Here is a 21,208-nt window from a genome sequence, read left to right on the forward strand (position 1 = left end):
TGGGGAAAGAGTGGAAAAAAATTGGGTTTGTTTAGTCTGGAGAAGAGAAGATCGAGGGGGGGCATAACAGTTTTCAAGTACGTAAAAGGTTGTTACAAGGAGGAGGGAGAACATTTGTTTTTCTTAACCTTTGAGGATAGGACAAGAAGCAATAGTCTTAAATTGCAGCAAGGGAGATTTAAGTTGGACACTAGGAAAAGTTTCCTAACTGTCAAGGTGGTGAAGCACTGGAATAAATTGCCTAGGGAGGTTGTAGAATCTCCATCATTGGAGATTTTTAAGAGCAGGTTGGACAAACACCTGGCAAGGATAGTCTAGATAATACTTAGTCCTGTCATGAGAGCAGGGGACTGGAGTAGATGATCTCTTGAGGTCCCTTCCAGTTCTATGATTCTATGATGTGGACTTTATTGCAGATTCAATGTCTGACATTGCTGGCCATGAAATTTATCAACTGTATGTTATGGTCTGGTATTTTCACAGATGACTAAAGGATTTAGATGTTGAACTCCTCCTTTCTTTAGGAGTTGGGTACATAATCCTCTTAGGCATTTTTGTAAATTCTAGCTGTAATCATTTGCATCAGACTATATTTAAACTTTTAAAAAAAATAAGAAACAGTGAGAGAGACATTAATCCAGTGCCTAGGAAAGATCAAATCATTCTGATAAACCCTGGACAAATATACAAATATGTAAATACTTTCTTTTAAATATCAAAGAATTTACTGAGACTCACAGATGTAAAATACTTAAATCCAAGCCATAAACCATGATCCAGTCCCCGAGAAGTGCTTACAAACACTGTATTAGCATAGGGTGCCATGTGTTATCCGGATTATAATCTGAGAATACTCTTTTAACCAATAAAGTGTTTTTTTCCTTCAAAGTCCATAGTTTCTCATTGTGTGTGCATTCTGTTAGTCCCTTGCTCTCAGACTAATATGAATTTGATTAAACTTCCAAAAAGAGTGGATTAGGAGTTTTATTTAGAAGTATAAATCAAATATTGGTAGTATTTGTTTACTGAGCTCATTGGTGGAAGTTATGTATAAAACACAGAATGAAACGTGGGATGAAATCTTGGCTCCAGTGAAGTCACTGGAAATTTTGCCATTGACTTCAAACCCTCAAAGTTTAGATTAGACCTTCTGCAGTTCTGGTAGGTCATTTGCAGATTTGCATGGTCTTGATGCTGCTCATCATTACTTGTGTGAGATGCCCTTCTGCATTCATATATATTAAGTCCAATTTTAATAGACCAGCCACAAAATTTTGAAAAAGTAGTTGGAAAATCAGCATCTCCTGATGCAGGCAATCTAGACAACATCTTTTGCAATGGAATGAGTCACATTATAAGCACATCAGCAGTAGGGAAGGGTGTGTAGTCCCAGAACAATATTGTAAGCACCTGATTGCATTCACTCAAAGGAGACTATGGTGCTATGAATTAGTGATTCCCACAAGGAGATGAATACTTTGCATCAAACTCACTGGGAGTTGAGGGTATTCAAAACATTACTGAATTGGGCCTGATCTGTACTACTGAAGTCTATGGATATTCAGCTCTTACAAGGTCATACAGGCTCAATCCTGCACTGGGCTCTATTAAGGTGGTCTCTCTTGTGCCCATGTGGAGTCCCACTGAAGTCACTAGGACTCTATATAGGCACAGGCTGAGTCAGAGAATCCCAATGGAGGACTGGAACCTCATTTAGTTGCCTAAGTATGGATTTTGGTGCCTAAAGTTAGCCACTCAAATTTGAAAATGTTGGCCCTGGTTCCCAGACTGAGCAGAGGGATGGCTCCTACTGGCTCCTTTGATGGTCATGAAAATGGGGTTTCATGGAAAGCATCAGCTGCTTTGCACAGAGGTCTGGATTTTGCAGGCTGGCAGCTGCAGAGTGGCTGATAATTGACGTGACAAATTGCAGGACTCTGACAAAAGTAAGGGACTAAATCCATATCCTAGTGAAGTCATTGGGGCCAGAGACACCCAGCATACACTGACCTGTGTGGTGCTAGCCTTTTTTATATTTTGTCCTTGAAATATGCTGAGTACATGGATAATATTCCCCCCTTTTAGAATAATTGTCAGATGTTTATTTGTCCTCTCTGGCAGGCAGGGGGCCATGAATGAGGGGATTGCTCCTTCACAGACAGGGAAATCACCCCAACTCTCCCTTCAGAGGGGTGGCAAATTTTTAACAAGGGGGCTATTCATGGTCCCTCTTATCACATCAGTATCGTGGAGACTTGTTCTCACCATTGGGAATTCTTCTCACCCAGAGCTGCAAGCTGCTTGTTGTTATGTGTTTACAGAATATCTGAGTTTGTAATTCAGATCACACCAGGGGGCCTTTAGTAGATGAAAGTAATATCGTTGATGTAATATATTTGAATACAGCATTTATACCGTCTCTCATGGAATCTGAATTGAAAATAATGCATGTTGGCTTGAGTAAGAACACTAGCCCTTGGACTGAAAACTGGCCAAAAGATGTTAAACCAAAGGTAACGATAAGCAGAAATGTATCCTATTGGCGGAGATGTGTAATGCGGTGTCATTGAGATGGATGTCAGCACCAGTCATCCTGGGAGTAGCTCCATGCACCAGGCTGGATCCTGGGAGCAGCTCCATGTTGGTGCATTCAGTGCTTAATTTGTAACAAAAGGTGTGCTGAGGCTCAAGCACATGTTTCAATTTCATAACTGATGAGGGGCTAAGAACTGCCAAGTCCAGAGGTGCTGGGATTTACGAAATGCCAAATCCAGAGGTGCTGGGATTTACGAAATGTCAAATCCAGAGGTGCTGGGATTTGCAAACTGCCACACCTGGAGGAGTGGGGCCTCAGCCCTGACACCAAATAACCACTGGGTGCATCCCTCTGAATGGGCAGAGCACCCCTGGGGGCTCCACCAACATGAAACTCAAAGCTGGTGGCCTTATTTAACAACCTGGAAGCCTGGAGTGAATTGTCTGTCACTGAATTCATCACAGATGATGCTAAATTGGGACTGAAGCAAGTTCAGAGAACAGCAACCAACAATAAGAAGGTTGGGGGGGGGGGAGAGACTGAATATTGAGAAAAAAGAAAAGCACTACTTGTGGCACCTTAGAGACTAACAAAGCTCACGAAAGCTTATGCTCAAATAAATGTTAGTCTCTAAGGTGCCACAAGTCCTCCTTTTCTTTTTGAGAATACAGACTAACAGGGCTGCTACTCTGAAACCTGAGTATTGAGGAAAGATTAAAGGAGCTGACCACCCCTAATGCAACACATGGCAGCAGCCATCAGAGTTTTTAAAGGGAGTAAACGCCAAGCTGGAGCAGGAGCTATTTAGTGATGTACACAGGAGAAGGGAGATGAAGGCAGGGAACAAGGCTCCAAATGGAGGAGGACTGAGGAAGAAATGGGGGCAGCGCTGCAGGATCAGCGAGGGGAGGGATGTATCTACTCCCAGCAGCAGGGCAGGGCAGGGCTGAGATGGAGTCTGCATGGCCCAGGGCTGCAGGCCGCCGTGTGCATCCCTGCGGGCAGGTGGAGGAGGAACGCTTCCCCCCCACGGGGAGCAGGGTGGGGGCCGCTGCAGATGGCGGAGCCTGTCCTGGGAGGGGCCCGGCCGTGGGGCAGAGCTGAAGCTGGCTGTGTGTGCGCGGGGGGGGGGGGGGACAGCAGGGAGGCGCCTTTCCCCGTCCAGGCTCGCGCGGGGCTCGCACCGCCTCCCCCCCCCCCCGAGCTCGCGCGGGGCGCTCCGCCGCCTAGACACATAGTAGCCGAGAACTCGCCCAGGGCTCGGGCCGGACCATTCCGAGCCGGGGGGGGGGGGTTCAGCAGCTCGCATTGCGGGGCGCGCAGCGGGGAGGGAGCCGGCTCGGGGCCGGCCCGTGGCCACGCGGAGAGCGGGGGGCGGTGCGGAGGGGCGCGGGCGCGGGGCCGGCCTGCGGGGCGCGGAGGGCGGGGCTGCTGCTCTCCTTCCCCCCCCCCCCGGGCGCAGTGGGCGGGTCCCGGGGTAGCTCGGGCTCCAGGCCGCGCGAGGGGGCGTTTCCTGGTCGGCTTCTGGCGGCGGCGGGGCCATGGCGGCGACCGAGATCGCGCGGCAGGTGGTGAGCGCGGGGCCGGGCTGCCCGGGCGGGGCGTTGGCTGCGGGGAGCGAGGCCGGGGTGTGGGCGAATGAATGGCGGCCCCGGAGCCCGGGCTGCGAGCGGGGCTCGTGCCGCTGGGGGGGCCCGAGCTGCTCCCCGGGCCCCCCGCGGAGCCCCCTAGGGGGGATGGGCGGGACTGGAAATTGGGCGCTGCCCGGGCCCCGCGCGTCCCCATTGCTCCAGAGGCAAAGTTTGGAGGCGAGCTCTGCCGCCGGGTAGCTCTATCGCTCTCACCCTCTTCCCCCCCCCCGTGGCCCCCCCGCTTTCACCCCCTTTCTGGATCCCTCTTTTCCCGGGGGACCCCCCGCTTTCGCCCCTGCCCCCTACTTTGCTTTCCCAGCTCTCCATCGCGGAGAGGGGGCAAGCGTGGCCCGTGTTCAAAGGGGAGAGTTTCTGTGGCGGCAGGGCTCTGCTGCGTTTGCAGCTCATCTGCTCTCTGTCATATGTAAAAAGAAAAGGAGGACTTGTGGCACCTTAGAGACTAACAAATTTATTAGAGCATAAGCTTTCGTGAGCTACAGCTCACTGCATCCGATGAAGTGAGCTGTAGCTCACGAAAGCTTATGCTCTGATAAATTTGTTAGTCTCTAAGGTGCCACAAGTCCTCCTTTTCTTTTTGCGAATACAGACTAACACGGCTGCTACTCTGAAGCCTGTCATATGTAACTTTCTGTGCCACCGTGAAAGCCAAAGGGACTCATGAACCCGAGAGGAAGGATGGGTCCGTGGTTAAGATGCTATCCTGGTGCTTGGGAGGCTGGGGTTCGATTTCAGGCATGGCCACAGGCTTCCCTGTGACAAATCACTGTTTCACTTCCCCCCCTGCAAGAATGATAATAGCCCATCCCTGCTTTACAAGGGTGTTGTGATGTTGCATACAGTGTTGGAAGGCTCCCTAAGTGCATGCAGTAGCTAAGTGTAAGTGGGGAAGGGTTCCTAGTAAATCCACCCTCTGATGAGGATGAGAGGGAGTTGTATGCATGGTTCTAGTGGTGGTGCAAGTAGTACATCCTATCGCTTCAGGGTATGTCTACACAGCATTTTGGAGCCCATGGGAGCCCCGCAGCCCGGGTGTTCCAACTTGGGCTAAAAGGACTCGTGCTAATGCTCTAGAAATAGCTGTGATGTTGTGGCTTGGGCTCTGGAGCCTAGGGAGGGAGATAGCTGTTAGAGCCCAAGCTATACCTTGAAAATACTATCTATACAGTTGTTTTTAGAGTTCTATCACAAGCCCAAGTCTGTCAGCCCAGGTGGGAAGGCTTGTTCCAACAGGATCCAAAACACTGTGTAGATATCTCTTAGAGGTTAGACACGAAGGGCCTGTGAGGTCATCTTGCCATAGGTGAACATTGGAATAGAAGGTTAGTGTACCACCATATCCTTGGTTGATCCTGTAGTTATTTTAAAAATAATGTGGCTTTATGAATAAAAGTTGCGTTCGTATAGTTGCACTGTCCCTAACTCACTCTGTTATGACGAGATGTTGCATTTATCTAGTCTTGGATCAAAAGGCTTCACAGGAAAGTGACTGAATACATCATGAATGCAGTAAGAATTAACTTTTACATTTGCAGGATTAGGAACATTAGCAAATTTTCTGTTTATTCCTGATATTAATGGGAAACTCTTGTGCCACTTCAATTGCTGTGAATCCTTGTTAACTTGGCATTGTTTCCCATCCATAAAGAGCCATACTTCACCATTTTTGTTCTTTGCTTATTAACAGCTCACTTTGCTAATAGACTTTTGAATCTTTCCTGCATTGCAGACATCACTTAGGACTCAAACAAGGCTCTTCCACCCTTCTCGATCTTGGGCCGCTCTTTGCATGTCCCTGTGATATTAAGCGCCATACATTTTCTCTTTCTGAGTAGTATTTGATTTAGCTCCTTTTGCATTTTTCTCCAGCTGCTCATGGCACACTTGCTCTGGCTTCATTCTTTGCACATGTCCCAAATATTTCCATCTCTTTTTCTGGATAACTCTAGCTATAAGGGGTTGTAGAACACGGATGAATCTCGGCATTTGTTATAAATTGATTTCATTTAATACCTAGTATTTTTCTATGGCATTTACTGTTGAAGGCATTTAGACATTTGTCTGTACTTTTGGCGGATTTCAAGCTTTCATATCCATATGTTAAGATGGAAATAAAAATTGAGTTGAATATTCAGTTTGGTTTCTAAGCTGTAAATTTTCGATGACCACATCTTGGTTAAACTGGTGATTGCAGCCTTTGCCTTGCCAGTTGGTGACATTATTTCCTTCTGGACATCCGCCTTGGCATATTGTCATGGTATGAAAATTGGCACACTTGTATTTCTTTGCCTTCTAAAATAAAATTCAGCATTGCGTTCTCGTAAAGGGTTGCTGCTCAGGACCGTTAAACACTCATGTGATGTGGCATGGCTACTGTTGCAAGGCAAGGTAGACAGCAAGCTATTCACACTGTGTGATTTAAAAAAAATTTTTTTTCTTTAGACAGATGAAAAAATGAATGTGTCACAAACTGAAAATGTCTTTATCCTGATAAATGACTCATGCTGTCGTGGACCCAGACTTGAGGCAGTGGTTTGTTGTGCAGTCAGTCGTAGCATGGTGGAGAAGAGCAGCACTGTTATCTTTTGAGAGCAGTTTAAGTTGTATAAGAAGGGTGGGGGGTTGGATGGCACCGGGGGTTTGTTGCGGGGATACATAACCTTTTATCCCTATGTTATCACTTTGATACCAGCCCAGATCAGTAGTAATAGAAACTTATTACCATTTAATGGCTGTTGAGTGATCTCTAGGAAATAAGTATGGTATTGATCCAGTTTCCAGGGAACATGTATCCACAGCACAAAAATGATTGCTGTTATTGTCAGCCTCTGCTGAGATGCAAAAAATGAACTCCCCCTTTACCTCCAGAAGGCAGTTCTTTCTACTCATGGTTGAGGTACCTTAGCAGGACAGTGTAGATGAGCTTTGTCTACCTTCTCTGTAGATGAATAGGGTGCAAGTCTCAGTGGTTGTGAATCTGACACCTTTCATGAGCAATAAAGTCCTGATCCTGCAAGCTGATCATCATGGGCAGAAGCCTAATGCCCATGTGGGGCCTATTTGAAGTCAGTAGGTCTCTGCTTGGATGAAGGGGTTCATGTTGGGGAGAGGAGGTCAGCTTACAGGATCGGGGTCTAGATTTGGATAGGAAGCTGTCGTATGTAATTTATAGTGTATAAGATTGAAAGTAATGGGAGGAGGGGTGCTGAATGGTTTTTTTTATCCAATTTTTTTGGTTGAGGGAATTTTTCCTGGGAAAATATCCAAATAGTCTGACATCTCTGCAACCTTTGGCAAGAGCATCAAAAAGTATTAGCTATGGAGCTTCAGAGTCTGAAATTGCAGAAGCACTTGACTGTTCTTGGATGTTGAATGGATGATCAGTGCAATCAAGTTAAAGAGGAGACAGCCATCATTTTTTCTTGGTGAATTCAAAACCACTTTTTTTTAATTTAATCTAATGATTTATTCAGTCATAACTGGGAAAGGAAAAGAAACATGAAGCCCTTTTCCTTCACAAGTGTAATGCAGGCATCTGAAGTATAGATATTTACACTGCCCACCAGGGATTTCTGTCATTGCATAAAAGATCCACATACTTGTACAATTCAGAAGTAGTCAGTAAAAGTGCTATCAGAAGGCTGTCTTCTGATCAGAGCCAACTGGGGTCTAAATTAAGTGGGTATCATAATACAGGATCTTGCTCCCAGCAAGTGAAATTGCTTGAAAATTCTTCTTGCTTAAAAAGATTTTCACTTCATCTTTATCTGTTAAAAAGTTAGATACTTCCTAGACACGGTTATCAAAGGACAAACTTCTTAGAAGAAACAGTCAGATAGTGGCCTTACCCAGATAAGCTCTTTTTTGCACAAGTTTCTGGACAACTTCTTTGTTAAGAAACATTAGAAAATGCGTGCCCCAGGTTTTACATCCTGGACTCTACCTTAAAATTTTTATTAAGGGTAGTCCATGGCAGAAGCTCTCGAGTGCATCCAAGCAAGTGCAGGACAAAATACTGCACGACTGAAACATTTTCCTTCAGTTTTGAGCAAAATTAATTCCGATCTGCATTGAAGCACTCGGGATGATTTGTCACCCTCACTCGTACCTTGGTTATGACCTAGACATTATATGTAGCAATATTCTAAGTATTGAATCTTCATTTTGTACATTGAGGCTCTGGTACTGAAAACATGTATTTGCAAAAGTAGGCTGTGGGCAGGCAGAACATTTTTGGCCCATGAGTCTCCTCTCCCCACAGATTTTCTCATTTTTGATGATTTTCTGGTATGCCCCAAGGCCCCCAGCCTGAGTCTAAACCCTTACTTTCCAATACATTTCACTGCTTCTTATCTCTCAACTTCTGGACTAAAGTGCCAAGGAAAACTAGTGGAGCTTTCTTAGCTCCACTATATTTCATAGTGATGGGTTTCATTTTATGACTGTTCTCATTTCCATATTTCAGGGCTGTTTATCGTTACAACTCTCCTTCTTTAACAGTGTCTAGCAGCTTGATATGCCAACTTATTTTTATGTAGTCTTTGTGTTTTAATGTGGAGGTTAATATTCTATGATTCAAAAATTACTTGCATACTATTTGCTGCTTTGTCTGTAACGGATATGCAGTGTGGTTTAACAGCATTTTAAAACCACAGGTGACTAGAGAAGAGTGAACAGGAAGTGAATTGTAGCTAGAGTTCTACTTGGTGAAGTATGCCTTGCCTCTTGTTTTTTATGAGTAAACTTTTTTGTTCCATCTGTATCACATTTATATTTAGAGATGAAGAGAGAATATGTGTTCTGAATGAGAGCCTGTACTTCCACCCACATTCCCTGTAGCAAATCGGGTTGGATTCTTAGCGTTTGTGTTTTAGGTAATATTCCAGCACTGCAGATTTAAGATTTGGTATTGATATTTCTCCCTGTCTCTAGTTAGAATCCTGTTTGTAATTCCTTCTCTGTTGATTTTGTTAGTGCTCATCAGTGGGGTGCTTCCACTAGGGTACTGAAGTAGCGATGCACACTTAGTGGAGACAAAACAGTGCCTGAGATTATTCTGTTGGTTTTTATTTTACTGTGTGTTAACTTATGCTTGCAAAGGCTCTGTGTATTGCAACCTGATTCACCTCTTCTTCCTCCTGTGTATAATATTGTCTTATTGTTACTCCTTTTTGAATTACTAGAATGCAGAGCTGCATACTCAGAAGGCCTTTGAGATGGGATAAAATAAAATCCCTTGGGTGACTAGAACGGATTCCTCTAATAAACATGTGATTTGGACACAAGGTGCTCTGGAATTCATCAAGCGCCATATTTGGAGAACATGTTGGCAGGAGGAAGCAGACGCACACACAAAATATGGCAGGGGGAACATATTTGTACATAATAAGGCTGTAAATATGGCTAATGGCTGGAATGTATCGTGGAGCCTCAGATTAAAAAAAATAGCAACCATGTCGTAGTCTATTCCAAATGCATTTCTTGAGAGCGTTTCCCTGTGCTAAAATATCATTTAGTTCAATGAAAGAAACACATTTTATGGCCTTTTAAAAAAGATTTTAGATATGTAAAGATATTCATCTGAGAGATTTAAAAAAAGAAAAGGAGGACTTGTGGCACCTTAGAGACTAACAAATTTATTTGAGCATAAGCTTTTGTGAGCTACAGCTTACTTCACTGGATGCATTCAGTGGAATGAGCTGTAGCTCACGAAAGCTTATGCTCAACTAAATTTCTTAGTCTCTAAGGTGCCACAAGTCCTCCTTTTCTTTTTGCGGATACAGACTAACACGGCTGCTACTCTGAAACTAAAAAAAGTGACATGGATGCATTCTCTCACACTGGTTTTGGCCACCTGTTTACTGTAATACTTCTAACAAACTAATGATGTGTTTAAAAAAGCCGAATGTGAATTTCCTGCACCGGAGATTGAAATGCCTTATTTAGGAAGATGCCTTGAATGAGAGAAATATCATTGTGGGGGGAAAAACTGTTCTTGCTATCACATATTTGCATGCAAATATATGAGATTAACACTGAAATACAATTTTGGATGAGTCAGGCTTGGAATATGAACCTTTGCAAATAGTTTAGGTATTTTTATGCCGATTTCTAGGTTGTGTCCAGAATGGCTTATCATAAGTTGACCTTCGTGCAGTAACCAGGTGAACTTTTCAAAAGGCTGGCAGTGAGAAGTGAGCTACCAGTTTGCTGCTCTGTGTATCTGGGATGGGGGGATGGATAATCCTTTTTGTTTTCAGGCTCATCTCTGTCTTTCACGGGCAGGTGCAGGAGTCGGAGTAAGGACCTGTGTCCTTTCACTCCTACCCCTTCTGCTGAAGCTCCTGAGGCAGTGCAGGCATAGATGTTTGTTTGTTTTTTGTGGTAGTGCTGTTTGTGGCCCAGGAATGGATGGACCTTTGAGGAAGCCACTCTCCCTGCATTGTTTCTAGCTGACCCAGTGGAAAACTGGGAGTTGCTGCTGTTTGAAAGTCTCTTCTGGGTTTGACCCAGTGCAGCACTGTGTGGATTTAGCTACTGGAACCAGGCTGCCAGATGTTGGGGGTGGGAGAGTGTTGCTGAGGAGCCATTGTTGATGCAAGGCTCAGTGCGACTCCAGGGGTTGGGATTTTCTTTCTCTACGGATCCCCAAGATCGAGATGCAGCACTCATGCATGCCCCAAATCTTTTCAATCTGAGAAGACTAGCATTTAGAAATTTGTTCAACTCATCGAGTTTTTCTGGACCGTCTGTTGCCTCTTGTGGATAAATATGCTGGAAGGTACATGGTCTGCCAACAAACACTAATTATGTATAGTATTGTCTGTAGCTTGGACAGCAGCAATCCCAGAAGTATAATATGTGGAGATGGAGAAGACCTGTTAGGTCACCTACTCAGTCTATCTGCAATGTAGGTTTATTCCCTATTGGTCCCTGCAATTATGGCAATTGTGTCTGTTGCTAATTGTCATTATTAGGATTTTACTGAACTCTAATCCGTTAACTAAGATGTTTGCATTTGCAACAATACAGAAAATGTTGCCATATTCAACAGCTTTCCATTCAGTTGTGTTGGTAGCAGCTGTTGTTTCAATACTTGTACTTTATAGCTATGTTGTGTTTCAGTTGTCTGATTATTGGGTAGGATTACAACTTTGTTACTAATTCTTTCTAGTCCTCAAGTTATACTGACATTTTATTACAAAATAGCTATAATTACTGATTAACTTCTGTTTTCCAGGGGAGGGTCATGTGTGTTGCTTCCATTATAGGGAGAGTGTTGAGTGTCCTGCACATCAAAACTTTAAAAATTATAAATAAACTGTATACACACACACTTGCAGCTGTTTAAACATAGTTCTCTAATATATTTCTGTGGCAAAGCAATTTTGCAACACAAGTGTGCATTTTGTGTGTATTGTCTGGAGCGGTTTATTAAGCAGTGAGGGAAGTATGTTGACAAGAAACAAAGATTTACAATATGTACAGATCTGTTTTTGGACTGCTCAGTAGAAGGAAGAAGTGACACATTCCTCTTGGAAGGTCTTAAAAAGTGTATATCAATGAGTGTGTTGTACTTAGAAGTAACTTTTAAAAATGTGTTTTAAATCATTCTAGGGTGAAGGCTGCCGTACTGTCCCTCTTTCTGGACATGTGGGATTTGACAGTTTGCCTGACCAGCTGGTTAATAAGTCGGTTAACCATGGCTTCTGTTTCAACATCCTGTGTGTGGGTGAGTATTTCCATTTTGGGAGATTGTATTGATGAACAAGGCTGCCCTGCAACCAGAAGTCATGTGTAGGTAATTGGGTTAACAAGGTAGCTTTGATTTATTCAGAATGCAATTTTTTTTGGTCATCTGATCCATTTTCAGTAACTAAATGAGATTTACTGGCACTCTGAGACGTCTGCTGTTGAAGTTGTGGGGAAATGTAATGTACAATTCTACTGAGCAAAAGAACTGTAAAAATAATGTACAAGATCTCTGGCTTCTTTATTTTGGGGGGGAGGGATTTTTTTCCCCATATTTTAATGCAATGCTTTTAGTAGAAAATAAGCTGTTCAAGTCAAATAATTTGATATGCGACCTTCTTTGGATTGGCAGTTATTTAAACAATAATTGTACTGGTCTTACAAAGCAAATAATGTTTTTTTTTTTGGTTTTGTTTTTTCTATCCACTGTTCTTCTGTACTTGTGTATGTGTGGGCGTATGTTTGCATGGGAGTTAAGTTAGTGTTTGGACCAGGCTTTGTGTGTCAGGATTGTCCAAGCTGCCCTCACACAGCTCTGTCAGGGCACCTCAGTCATGGTATGCAGTTACTGTATGATTTTATATCTTATCAGCATAGTATCTGATGGAGTCCATATCATCTTTTGTGGGATTGCAGCACCAAATGGCCCTTTCTTAGCACAGGTTGAAAACTCTATGAAATTAGGTATTGGTGTCACAGTTTGGATAAACATTCCTTAATAACTAATGGAACAAGACTACAATACTTCTGCTGACTGACCTAAGCCCAGCCTCCAGAGGTGAAGTAAGTGTTTGCTGCTTTACTGCTGCTGTTCCAGGTAGACTGCTCCTGCTGATCTCTGGTTTCAAAGTACTGTTGATAGACGAGGGCAGGGGCAAAGGAAGAGATGATTCTAGTGCTTAATAAGAACAAAATTTCCCCTTCAAATCCTAATGACATGTCTTGACTCTGACAGTTGGTGCTCACTCTGTATGAAGTTCTCTCCAGGTATGTCTACACTGCAATAGAACACTTGCGGGCCTGTGTCAGCTGATTCGGGCTCGCCAGGCTATAAATTGCAGTATAGATGCTCAGGCGGCTCTAACCCAAGCCTGAATGTCTACACTACAGTTTTATAGCCCTGCAGCCCAAGCACTATGAGCCCATGTCAGCTGACACTGGCCAGCTGCAGGTGTCTTATTGCAGTGTAGACAGACCTTCCCTGTCCATGAAAGATCCATGCATGCAATGCAGCATGTGGCTCTTATCCACTGTGGAGTTCATGAGAAAAATTCAGACAGGAAGAGCAGAATGGTGAGAGTTGAGCTATACCAAATGGAGCTGAAAGGAAAACTTTCTCTTACAATGGAATTCCTCTGAGAATATAAAACTTCATTAACAAATGGAGGGGTCATTGTCTGGCTCAGCTGTGAGGTGATTCCAGTGCATGTGTTTGATGTACCCTGTTTACATCGTAGATAAAACACTGTTCCCAAAGATGGAACTCTAACAGTATTTTCTTTGCTGTTGTGTTGTTTTACTCTTCTTTCTTCTGCAGTTAAGATGCAGTGTTTCCTCTAAGATATAGATGTGATGGCAGGTTTCTCTTTAGATTATGTATTCTCCTTGATATGTGGAGAGGAGTTGAATACTACTGCTTGTTTTTTTCCTGTATGCAGGACAAAACTTTAACATAACAATCAAACATTAGTCAATATGAATAACAAGTGTTCGTCAAGATTAATATTATCACAGTGAATATTACAGGTATTAATAACACTGCTCATATAAATAATCATTACAGAATAGACACTTCTGCTATCTTAGCTTCATTTTCTGTAATTACAATTTTTTTAATGAACTTTACTAGGAAAAAATCATGTAGATGGCTTGGCAAAGGGCAGAATATAAACTTTCTTCAGCCTTATTTGAATGGTTCAGGTTGTTAAATGTTTATTTTTCTTATAAGTGTTTGGGTTAAATTCATGTTAATAAATCAAACTCCTAAGCATTCTGAAAAAATAACTTTCTCCTCTCCTTTTGTCAGGTTTAATTAACATAATGGCATCTTCAGTTCTTCTCATCCAGAAAGTGTTCCAGGAAAGCAGTAAAGTTGTGACATTTTAATGCAAAAACACATGAAGGGAAAGAATAGGCTTAGTTTTGTGCCATTTTGATACATCTTAAAACATTAAAAAAGGCACACACTGATTGCCCCCGCTTTTTTTTTTGCTAACCTCTTTAATACACCATATTTATGGAGGGATAATTCTTTTAACAGGAAACTGTTACTCACTAGTTTATAACAAATTGCATAGTAAGAAAGTTAAATATGAAAGAGCAACATATAAACACTTCAATCACAAGTAACCTTTGTTGGAAAAAAGAGACTATGTAGATATTTTTAATAGATACCGCATTGGTTGTAAGCCTGTTATTCTGCTCTCACCGAATCCCTTAATGTGATTACATTTTATTAAGGAACGATTTGGAAGTGATTTTTAATGATTAATTCAGATTAAGGGCCATTTTCAGCTGCCTTCTGCTGAAACTGATCTTTGATTTGAGATGAAAGCCAAAAATGGTGAGTGAAAAATAACTGAGCAACGTACTAGAAGCCATGAGGTTCACGAACAGAATCCCTGATAATTATCCCTCAGTGTAACCATTTCCATTCCTTAGCTGTAGTGATAAATGCTGGTTGCCTTCCACTTCAGGGTATTACTTAGATAAATATTTTGGTGCCTCAGACTGTTTCCTTTGTGCTGTCAACATTATTTAGTGACATGCAGTGAGATGATAGAATTGGGTGGCTGCTGAGCTTCAGTACAGGCCAGTGTAGATTATGGTCATGTTAGACTAGTATTCCACTGTACACAAGTGGTTCCTCCCACTCAGGGAATCTTTAAAATGAAAATATCTGCTCCTTTTGCGTTTGGAGCTGTGAGAAACTTGCACAGTCCCCACACAGGTACTTGATCTCCTAGTTTGTGACACAGCCACTCTGGGAAAAGAGACCCAGCTCCAGCAGATAAGAATGGTCTCGAATTTCTTTACAAACTGTGTTTCCCAGTTTTGCAAGCCTATGCTTCTTGTTATTTGCATGCAGTGTAGTTCTAGTCTCATTATTTGACAGCTCTATACTAAGAAGTGAAACTGTATTCATGTTGGTAGCCTAAACTGAGCCCTGTGTTAGAGGTTCTAGTCTAGGTATCATTAACAGTTGTGCTGTTGAATACCAGGGCTGAAGTTGGTTCATGCTCTGTCTAGTGCATTTGGGATGATGTGATCATTACAGTTCTCAATTACACTTTTCCCAAAGAGAACACTTTACTTGTCTGAAGCAGATTTGTCAACAAAACTGGGTGGATTCAAAAGCGTCTGGCTGACATGTCAATCTATGGTGCCAAGAGACTGGAATCACCCTAGATGCCTGCAGTGCTTGATGATAACAGAGTAGTAATGTTTGTGAGCTGTGACATTGAAGGGGCCATTGTAAACTGTAATACTTTAGATCTGTGGTATTGATTAGAATGGGTTCAAAATAAGGAAGTTGCTTACAATACATGAGTACTCTTGAGAAGAGGAGAGGGAAGTATATTGTATGGAGTTTTCTGAATTTGGGGTCAAATTCTGCCTTCACATGCATGTATGCCGCTCCCGTTGATTTCAGTGGAGTTGTGTGCTTATAAGTCACAGGAGAATTTGTCTCATTGAATATAAAATTAGCTTTCGAGCCAATAGGAGTACAGTTTTTGTCTCTTTAAGTCACCTGAAAACCTATTGATAGTTGTTTTTTTGTTTTGCTTTTTTTATCATTGTTTCACCTGCCTGGAAATGGCCGTTGCCTGTCACTTGATGGCTTTAAAATACCTCTTTTGAAATGACTCCTCTTTTGTCATCAAGCTCCTTAATGAAGCAGAACCAAAACCGCCCACAGATTACAAGGAATCTCCCTACAACAGGCTGGTATAGAGATTGTCTATGTGGGAAGATTTTCCAGCATAGTGCCACTGATATTATTTTGTTATAATGGGACTTTGGAAGTGGAGTAAATATTCTAGAATAGTATCAGAGGGGTAGCTGTGTTAGTCGGGATCTGTAAAAGCGGCAGAAAGTCCTGTGGCACTTTATAGACTAACACACATATTGGAACATAAGCTTTTGTGGGTGAACACCTACTTCATCAGATGTGCCTCAGTTTACCAATCTGTAAAAAAGGGAGAATACGCTTGTAAAGCTCTTTGGAAGCCTTTTATGAAGGTTGCTACGGAAGTGGAAAATAAAAATATTGTTTTATTGCAATGCAACTAGTCAGTTCAACTGCTTTACCCTTCCCCCACCAAAAAAAAAAAATAAATTACAATTCAGCCATGCTCGCTGCTGTTGCTAAATGATTCATAGATACTAAGGTCAGAAGGGACCATTATGATCATCTAGTCTGACCTCCTGCACAACGCAGGCCACAGAATCTCACCCACCGACTCTTGCGAAAAACCTCTTACCTATGTCTGAGATATTGAAGTCCTCAAATCGTGGTTTAAAGACTTCAAGGAACAGAGAATCCTCTAGCAAGTGACCCATGCCCCATGCTACAGAGGAAGGCGAAAAACCTCCAGGGCCTCTTCGAATCTGTCCTGGAGGAAAATTCCTTCCCGACCCCAAATATGGCGATCAGCTAAACCCTGAGCATATGGGCAAGATTCACCAGCCAGATACTACAGAAAATTCTTTCCTGGGTAACTCTGATCCCATCCCATCACAGGCCGTTAGGCCTATTTACCATGAATATTTAAAGATCAATTAATTACCAAAATCATGTTATCCCATCATACCATCTCCTCCATAAACTTATCAAGTTTAATCTTAAAGCCAGTTAGATCTTTTGCCCCCACTGCGTCCCTTAGAAGGCTATTCCAAAACTTCACTCCTCTGATGGTTAGAAATCTTCATCTAATTTCAAGTCTAAACTTCCCAATGATCAGTTTATATCCATTTGTCATTGTGTCCACATTGGTACTGAGCTTAAATAATTCCTCTCCCTCTCAGGTATTTATCCCTCTGATATATTTATAGAGAGCGATCATATCTTCCCCTCAACCTTCTTTTAGTTAGGCTAAACAAGCCAAGCTCCTTGAGTCTCCTTTCATAAGACAAGTTTTCCATTCCTCGGATCATCCTAGTAGCCCTTCTCTGTAGCTGTTCCAGTTTGAATTCATCCTTCTTAAACATGGGAGACCAAAACTGCACACAGTATTCCAGGTGAGGTCTCACCAGTGCCTTGTATAAGGTTACTAAAACTTCCTTTTTTCAGAGTAGCAGCCGTGTTAGTCTGTATTCGCAAAAAGAAAAGGAGTACCGGTGGCACCTTAGAGACTAACAAATTTATTTATTAAATTTGTTAGTCTCTAAGGTGCCACCGGTACTCCTTTTCTTAAAACTTCCTTATCTCTACTGGAAATACCTCTCCTGATGCATCCCAAGACCGCATTGGCTTTTTTCATGGCCATATCATATTGGAGGCTCATAGTCATCCCATGATCAACCAATAGTCCAAGGTCCTTCTCCTCCTCCATTACTTCTAATTGTTGCGTCCCCAGCTTATAACTAAAATTCTTGTTATTAATCCCTAAATGCATGACCTTACACTTCTCACTATTAAATTTCATCCTATTACTATTACTCCAGTTTACAAGGTCATCCAGATCCTCCTGTATGATATCCCGGTCCTTCTCTAAATTGGCAATACCTCCTAGCTTTGTATCATCTGCAAACTTTATTAGCACACTCCCACTTTTGTGCCGAGGTCAGTAATAAAAAGATTAAATAAGATTGGTCCCAAAACTGATCCTTGAGGAACTCCACTGGTAACCTCCCTCCAGCCTGACAGTTCACCTTTCAATAGGACCCGTTGTAGTCTCCCCTTTAACCAATTCCTTATCCACCTTTCAGTTTTCATATTGATCCCAATCTATTCCAATTTAACTAATAATTCCCCATGCGGATGGTATCAAACGCCTTACTGAAATCTAGGTAAATTAGATCCACTGCATTTGCTTTGTCTAAAAAATTTGTTACTTTCTCAAAGAAGGAAATCAGGTTGGGTTGGAACGATCTATCTTTTGTAAAACTATGTTGTATTTTGTCCCATTTACCATTGACTTCAATGTCCTTAACTACTTTCTCCTTCAAAATTTTTTCCAAGACCTTGCATACTACAGATGTCAAACTAACAGGCCTGTAGTTACCGGATCACGTTTTTTCCCTTTCTTAAAAATAGGAACTATGTTAGCAATTCTCCAATCATACAGTACATCCCCTGAGTTTACAGATTCATTAAAAAATCTTGCTAATGGGCTTGCAATTTCGGGTGCCAATTCCTTTAATATTCTTGATGAAGATTATCTGGGCCCCCCAATTTAGTCCCATTGAGCTGTTTGAATTTCGCTTCTACCTCAGATATGGTAATATCTACCTCCATATCCTCATTCCCATTTGTCATGCTACCATTATCCCTAAGACCCTCTTTAGCCTTATTAAAGACTGAGGCAAAATATTTGTTTAGATATTGGGCCATGCCCTAGATTATCCTTGACCTGCACTCCATCCTCACTGTTTAGTGGTCCCACTTCTTCTTTCTTTGTTTTCTTCTTATTTATATGGCTATAGAACCTTTTACTGTTGGTTTTAATTCCCTTTGCAAGGTCCAACTCTACTTAACTTTTAGCCTGTCTCACTTTATCCCTACATGTTCTGACCTCAATAAGGTAGCTTTCCTTGCTGATCCCTCCCATCTTCCACTCCCTGTATACTTTCTGCTTTTTCTTAATCACCTCTCTGAGATGCTTGCTAATCCAGTTTGGTCTACAACTCCTGCCTATGAATTTTTTCCCCTTTCTTGGGATGCAGGCTTCCAATAGCTTCTGCAGCTTTGATTTAAAGTAATCCCAGGCTTCCTCTACCTTTAGGTCCATAAGTTCTTCAGTCCAATCCACTTCCCTAACTAATTTCCTTAATTTTTGAAAGTCAGCCCTTTTGAAATCAAAAACCCTAGTTGCAGATTTATTTTTGTTAATCCTTCCATTCAGTATGAACTGAATTAGTTCATGATTACTTGAACCAAGATTATCCCCTACAACCATTTCTTCTATGAGGTCCTCACTACTCATCAAAACCAAATCTAAAATGGCATCCCCTCTAGTTGGTTCAGCAACTACTTGATGAAGGAATCCATCAGCTATCACATCTAGGAAAATCTGAGCCCTATTATTATTACTAGCATTCGTCCTCCAGTCTGTATCTGGGAAGCTAAAGTCTCTCGTGATCATGCAGTTTCCGTTAGTATTTACTTTATTAAAAACATTAAAAAGGGCTCTATCCATATCCAAATTAGATCCCGGCGGTCTATAGCATGCAGTGTATTCAAAATCATGTTGCTTTTGCTTTTCAGTAGGTGTTGCAGGCTGTCAGAGCTTCCTGATACAGCAAATTATAACAATGGCAGGTCACCACTACCTTCCTTTCCTTTCACTAAACAAATTCCCAGGCACTCTTTCATGGCGGGAGGGAAAAGACTGCTGTAGTATTGCCTTAGAGACTAACAAATTTATTTGAGCATAAGCATAAAATAAATTTGTTAGTCTCTAAGGTGCCACAAGTACTCCTTTTCTTTTTGCGAATACAGACTAACACGGCTGCTACTCTGAAACCTGTAGTATTGCATGATTCTTAGATGCATCTTCCAATGCTGAACTCTGGGTGTGTGTAATCTTAACACCAGGCAGCAGCTTCTCCAGTAAGGATCCTCTCGTTAGTATTTTCGCACTGTAACACTCACAGTAATACATCTTCCCTTCATCCCCATCCATCTTTTCTGTTTTCTGGAGAAGATTCTAAGGCTGTCAGCTGGAATGAGCCCATACTACTTTGCCTCTTGTCCTTTTTACCATACCATCTGTTCCATCTGGACTTCTCTCTCTGTATAAAAAGCAATTGGCACCATTCACATCATCTTGCCAGCTGAATTTTCCCTCCAGGCTGGGCAGGAACTCCTGAGAGTTCCAATAATAATCCTTCACTTTATCCCTTGTTCATTTTAAAATAGCTTTGTTCCCTAGTTTCAGTCAGACGTCTTTTAAAAATTTGTTATTAAAAACTGAAAATGATTTGAAAATCTCATTTTTTTACATTAATGCTGACCCCTCAGCTCATCTTTTGTATTTCTCCCATCTTACACCAGGAAATTCATTTTTCTCTTGTTTATAGTCAGTTGTGCTTTCAGTTTCTTAGTGCTGCAGTGTTTGGGTTTTTAAACATGGCAGGAAACTATATATTATTTTAAAAACTTAAGTCTTCGTTTTATTTATACACACACACACACACACACACACACACACACACACACACACACGTACGTGGTTTTGGTCGCAGCATTTCCATTGGTGTTAGTTTTATTGTAAATTTGGGTTAAGTTTTATATGGTGGGTGTTCCTCTTAAATCAAAATACAAAAAATTGTCTTAATTGGGATTTGAAAAGAAAACCTATGGAAACAGATTTAGTCACTTTCACATTGATAAGATTTTGTTTTTACAAAACCTAAATTTGTGTGGATCTAAATTTACTTATGTTGTCCCTGCTTAAAGCAACTGATGTATGATTTTATGCTTCACCATTGAAGTCAGTGGGAGCTTTCCCATTGACTTTGATGGGTTCAGGATTAGGGCCTGTATTTCTCTTTTCTTTATTATTGAAGATGCTGGCTTGAAAATGTGCTCTTTTTAAGGGGTCACCTGCTTCTTCTCCCACATGAAGTCACACTGACATTGCAGTACTCTAACTGTGTGTTGTAACCAGATTATATTGATTTTAGGTGACCGGTAATTAGCAGGTGTAGGCTTTATAGAAGCAAAGTTATTGTTTTTGTGCAAAAGCCCTTACTGCTAGAGTGAGGGAAGGGAGACGGCAAAAAGGGATGACTTAATATCAGAATTATTTCTAAATAATTTTCCTGGGGCATGGTCAGCTGTTTAAGGTTTACTGAATTTTAGACTTGACCCCTGCTGGTACACGAATGGAGAAATGCATAGTGGGAAAGTGTGCACTAAAGGGAATAATGAGTGTGTTTCCTTATTTTTCATACACTGTGTTCACCGGGCACAGGTTCTGTCTAGTTCCTCTACTCTCCCGATCCTGAGTCACCTGGTTAAGCATGTTCCCATTAAAGTCAGTAGCAAAATTCCCTTTGATTTCAATGAGAGCAGGATTCAGCCCTTATTTGTTGTATCATGCAT

At 41.9% G+C, this 21,208-nt stretch overlaps 1 protein-coding gene across 11 annotated transcripts in view; it reads left to right on the forward strand.

Moving 5' to 3' along the window:
• The first annotated feature begins 3,906 nt into the window (after nt 1-3,906).
• The window catches only part of SEPTIN6 (septin 6), a 44,282-nt gene continuing 26,980 nt past the window's right edge, over nt 3,907-21,208 (forward strand). For 4 of the 11 annotated variants that reach the window (XM_043492474.1, XM_043492473.1, XM_038416033.2 and 1 more), the window contains exons 1-2: nt 4,047-4,107; nt 11,803-11,917. In XM_043492474.1, the coding sequence (XP_043348409.1) occupies nt 4,078-4,107; nt 11,803-11,917 (145 nt within the window). In that variant the 5' untranslated portion in view covers nt 4,047-4,077. Of the gene's footprint in view, nt 4,108-11,802; nt 11,918-21,208 lie in introns of all 11 variants that reach the window. The other 7 variants (XM_038416032.2, XM_038416029.2, XM_038416031.2 and 4 more) reach the window with 6 other exon arrangements.

Source organism: Dermochelys coriacea, chromosome 9 (assembly GCF_009764565.3).
Source record: "Dermochelys coriacea isolate rDerCor1 chromosome 9, rDerCor1.pri.v4, whole genome shotgun sequence".
NCBI lineage: Eukaryota > Metazoa > Chordata > Testudines > Dermochelyidae > Dermochelys > Dermochelys coriacea.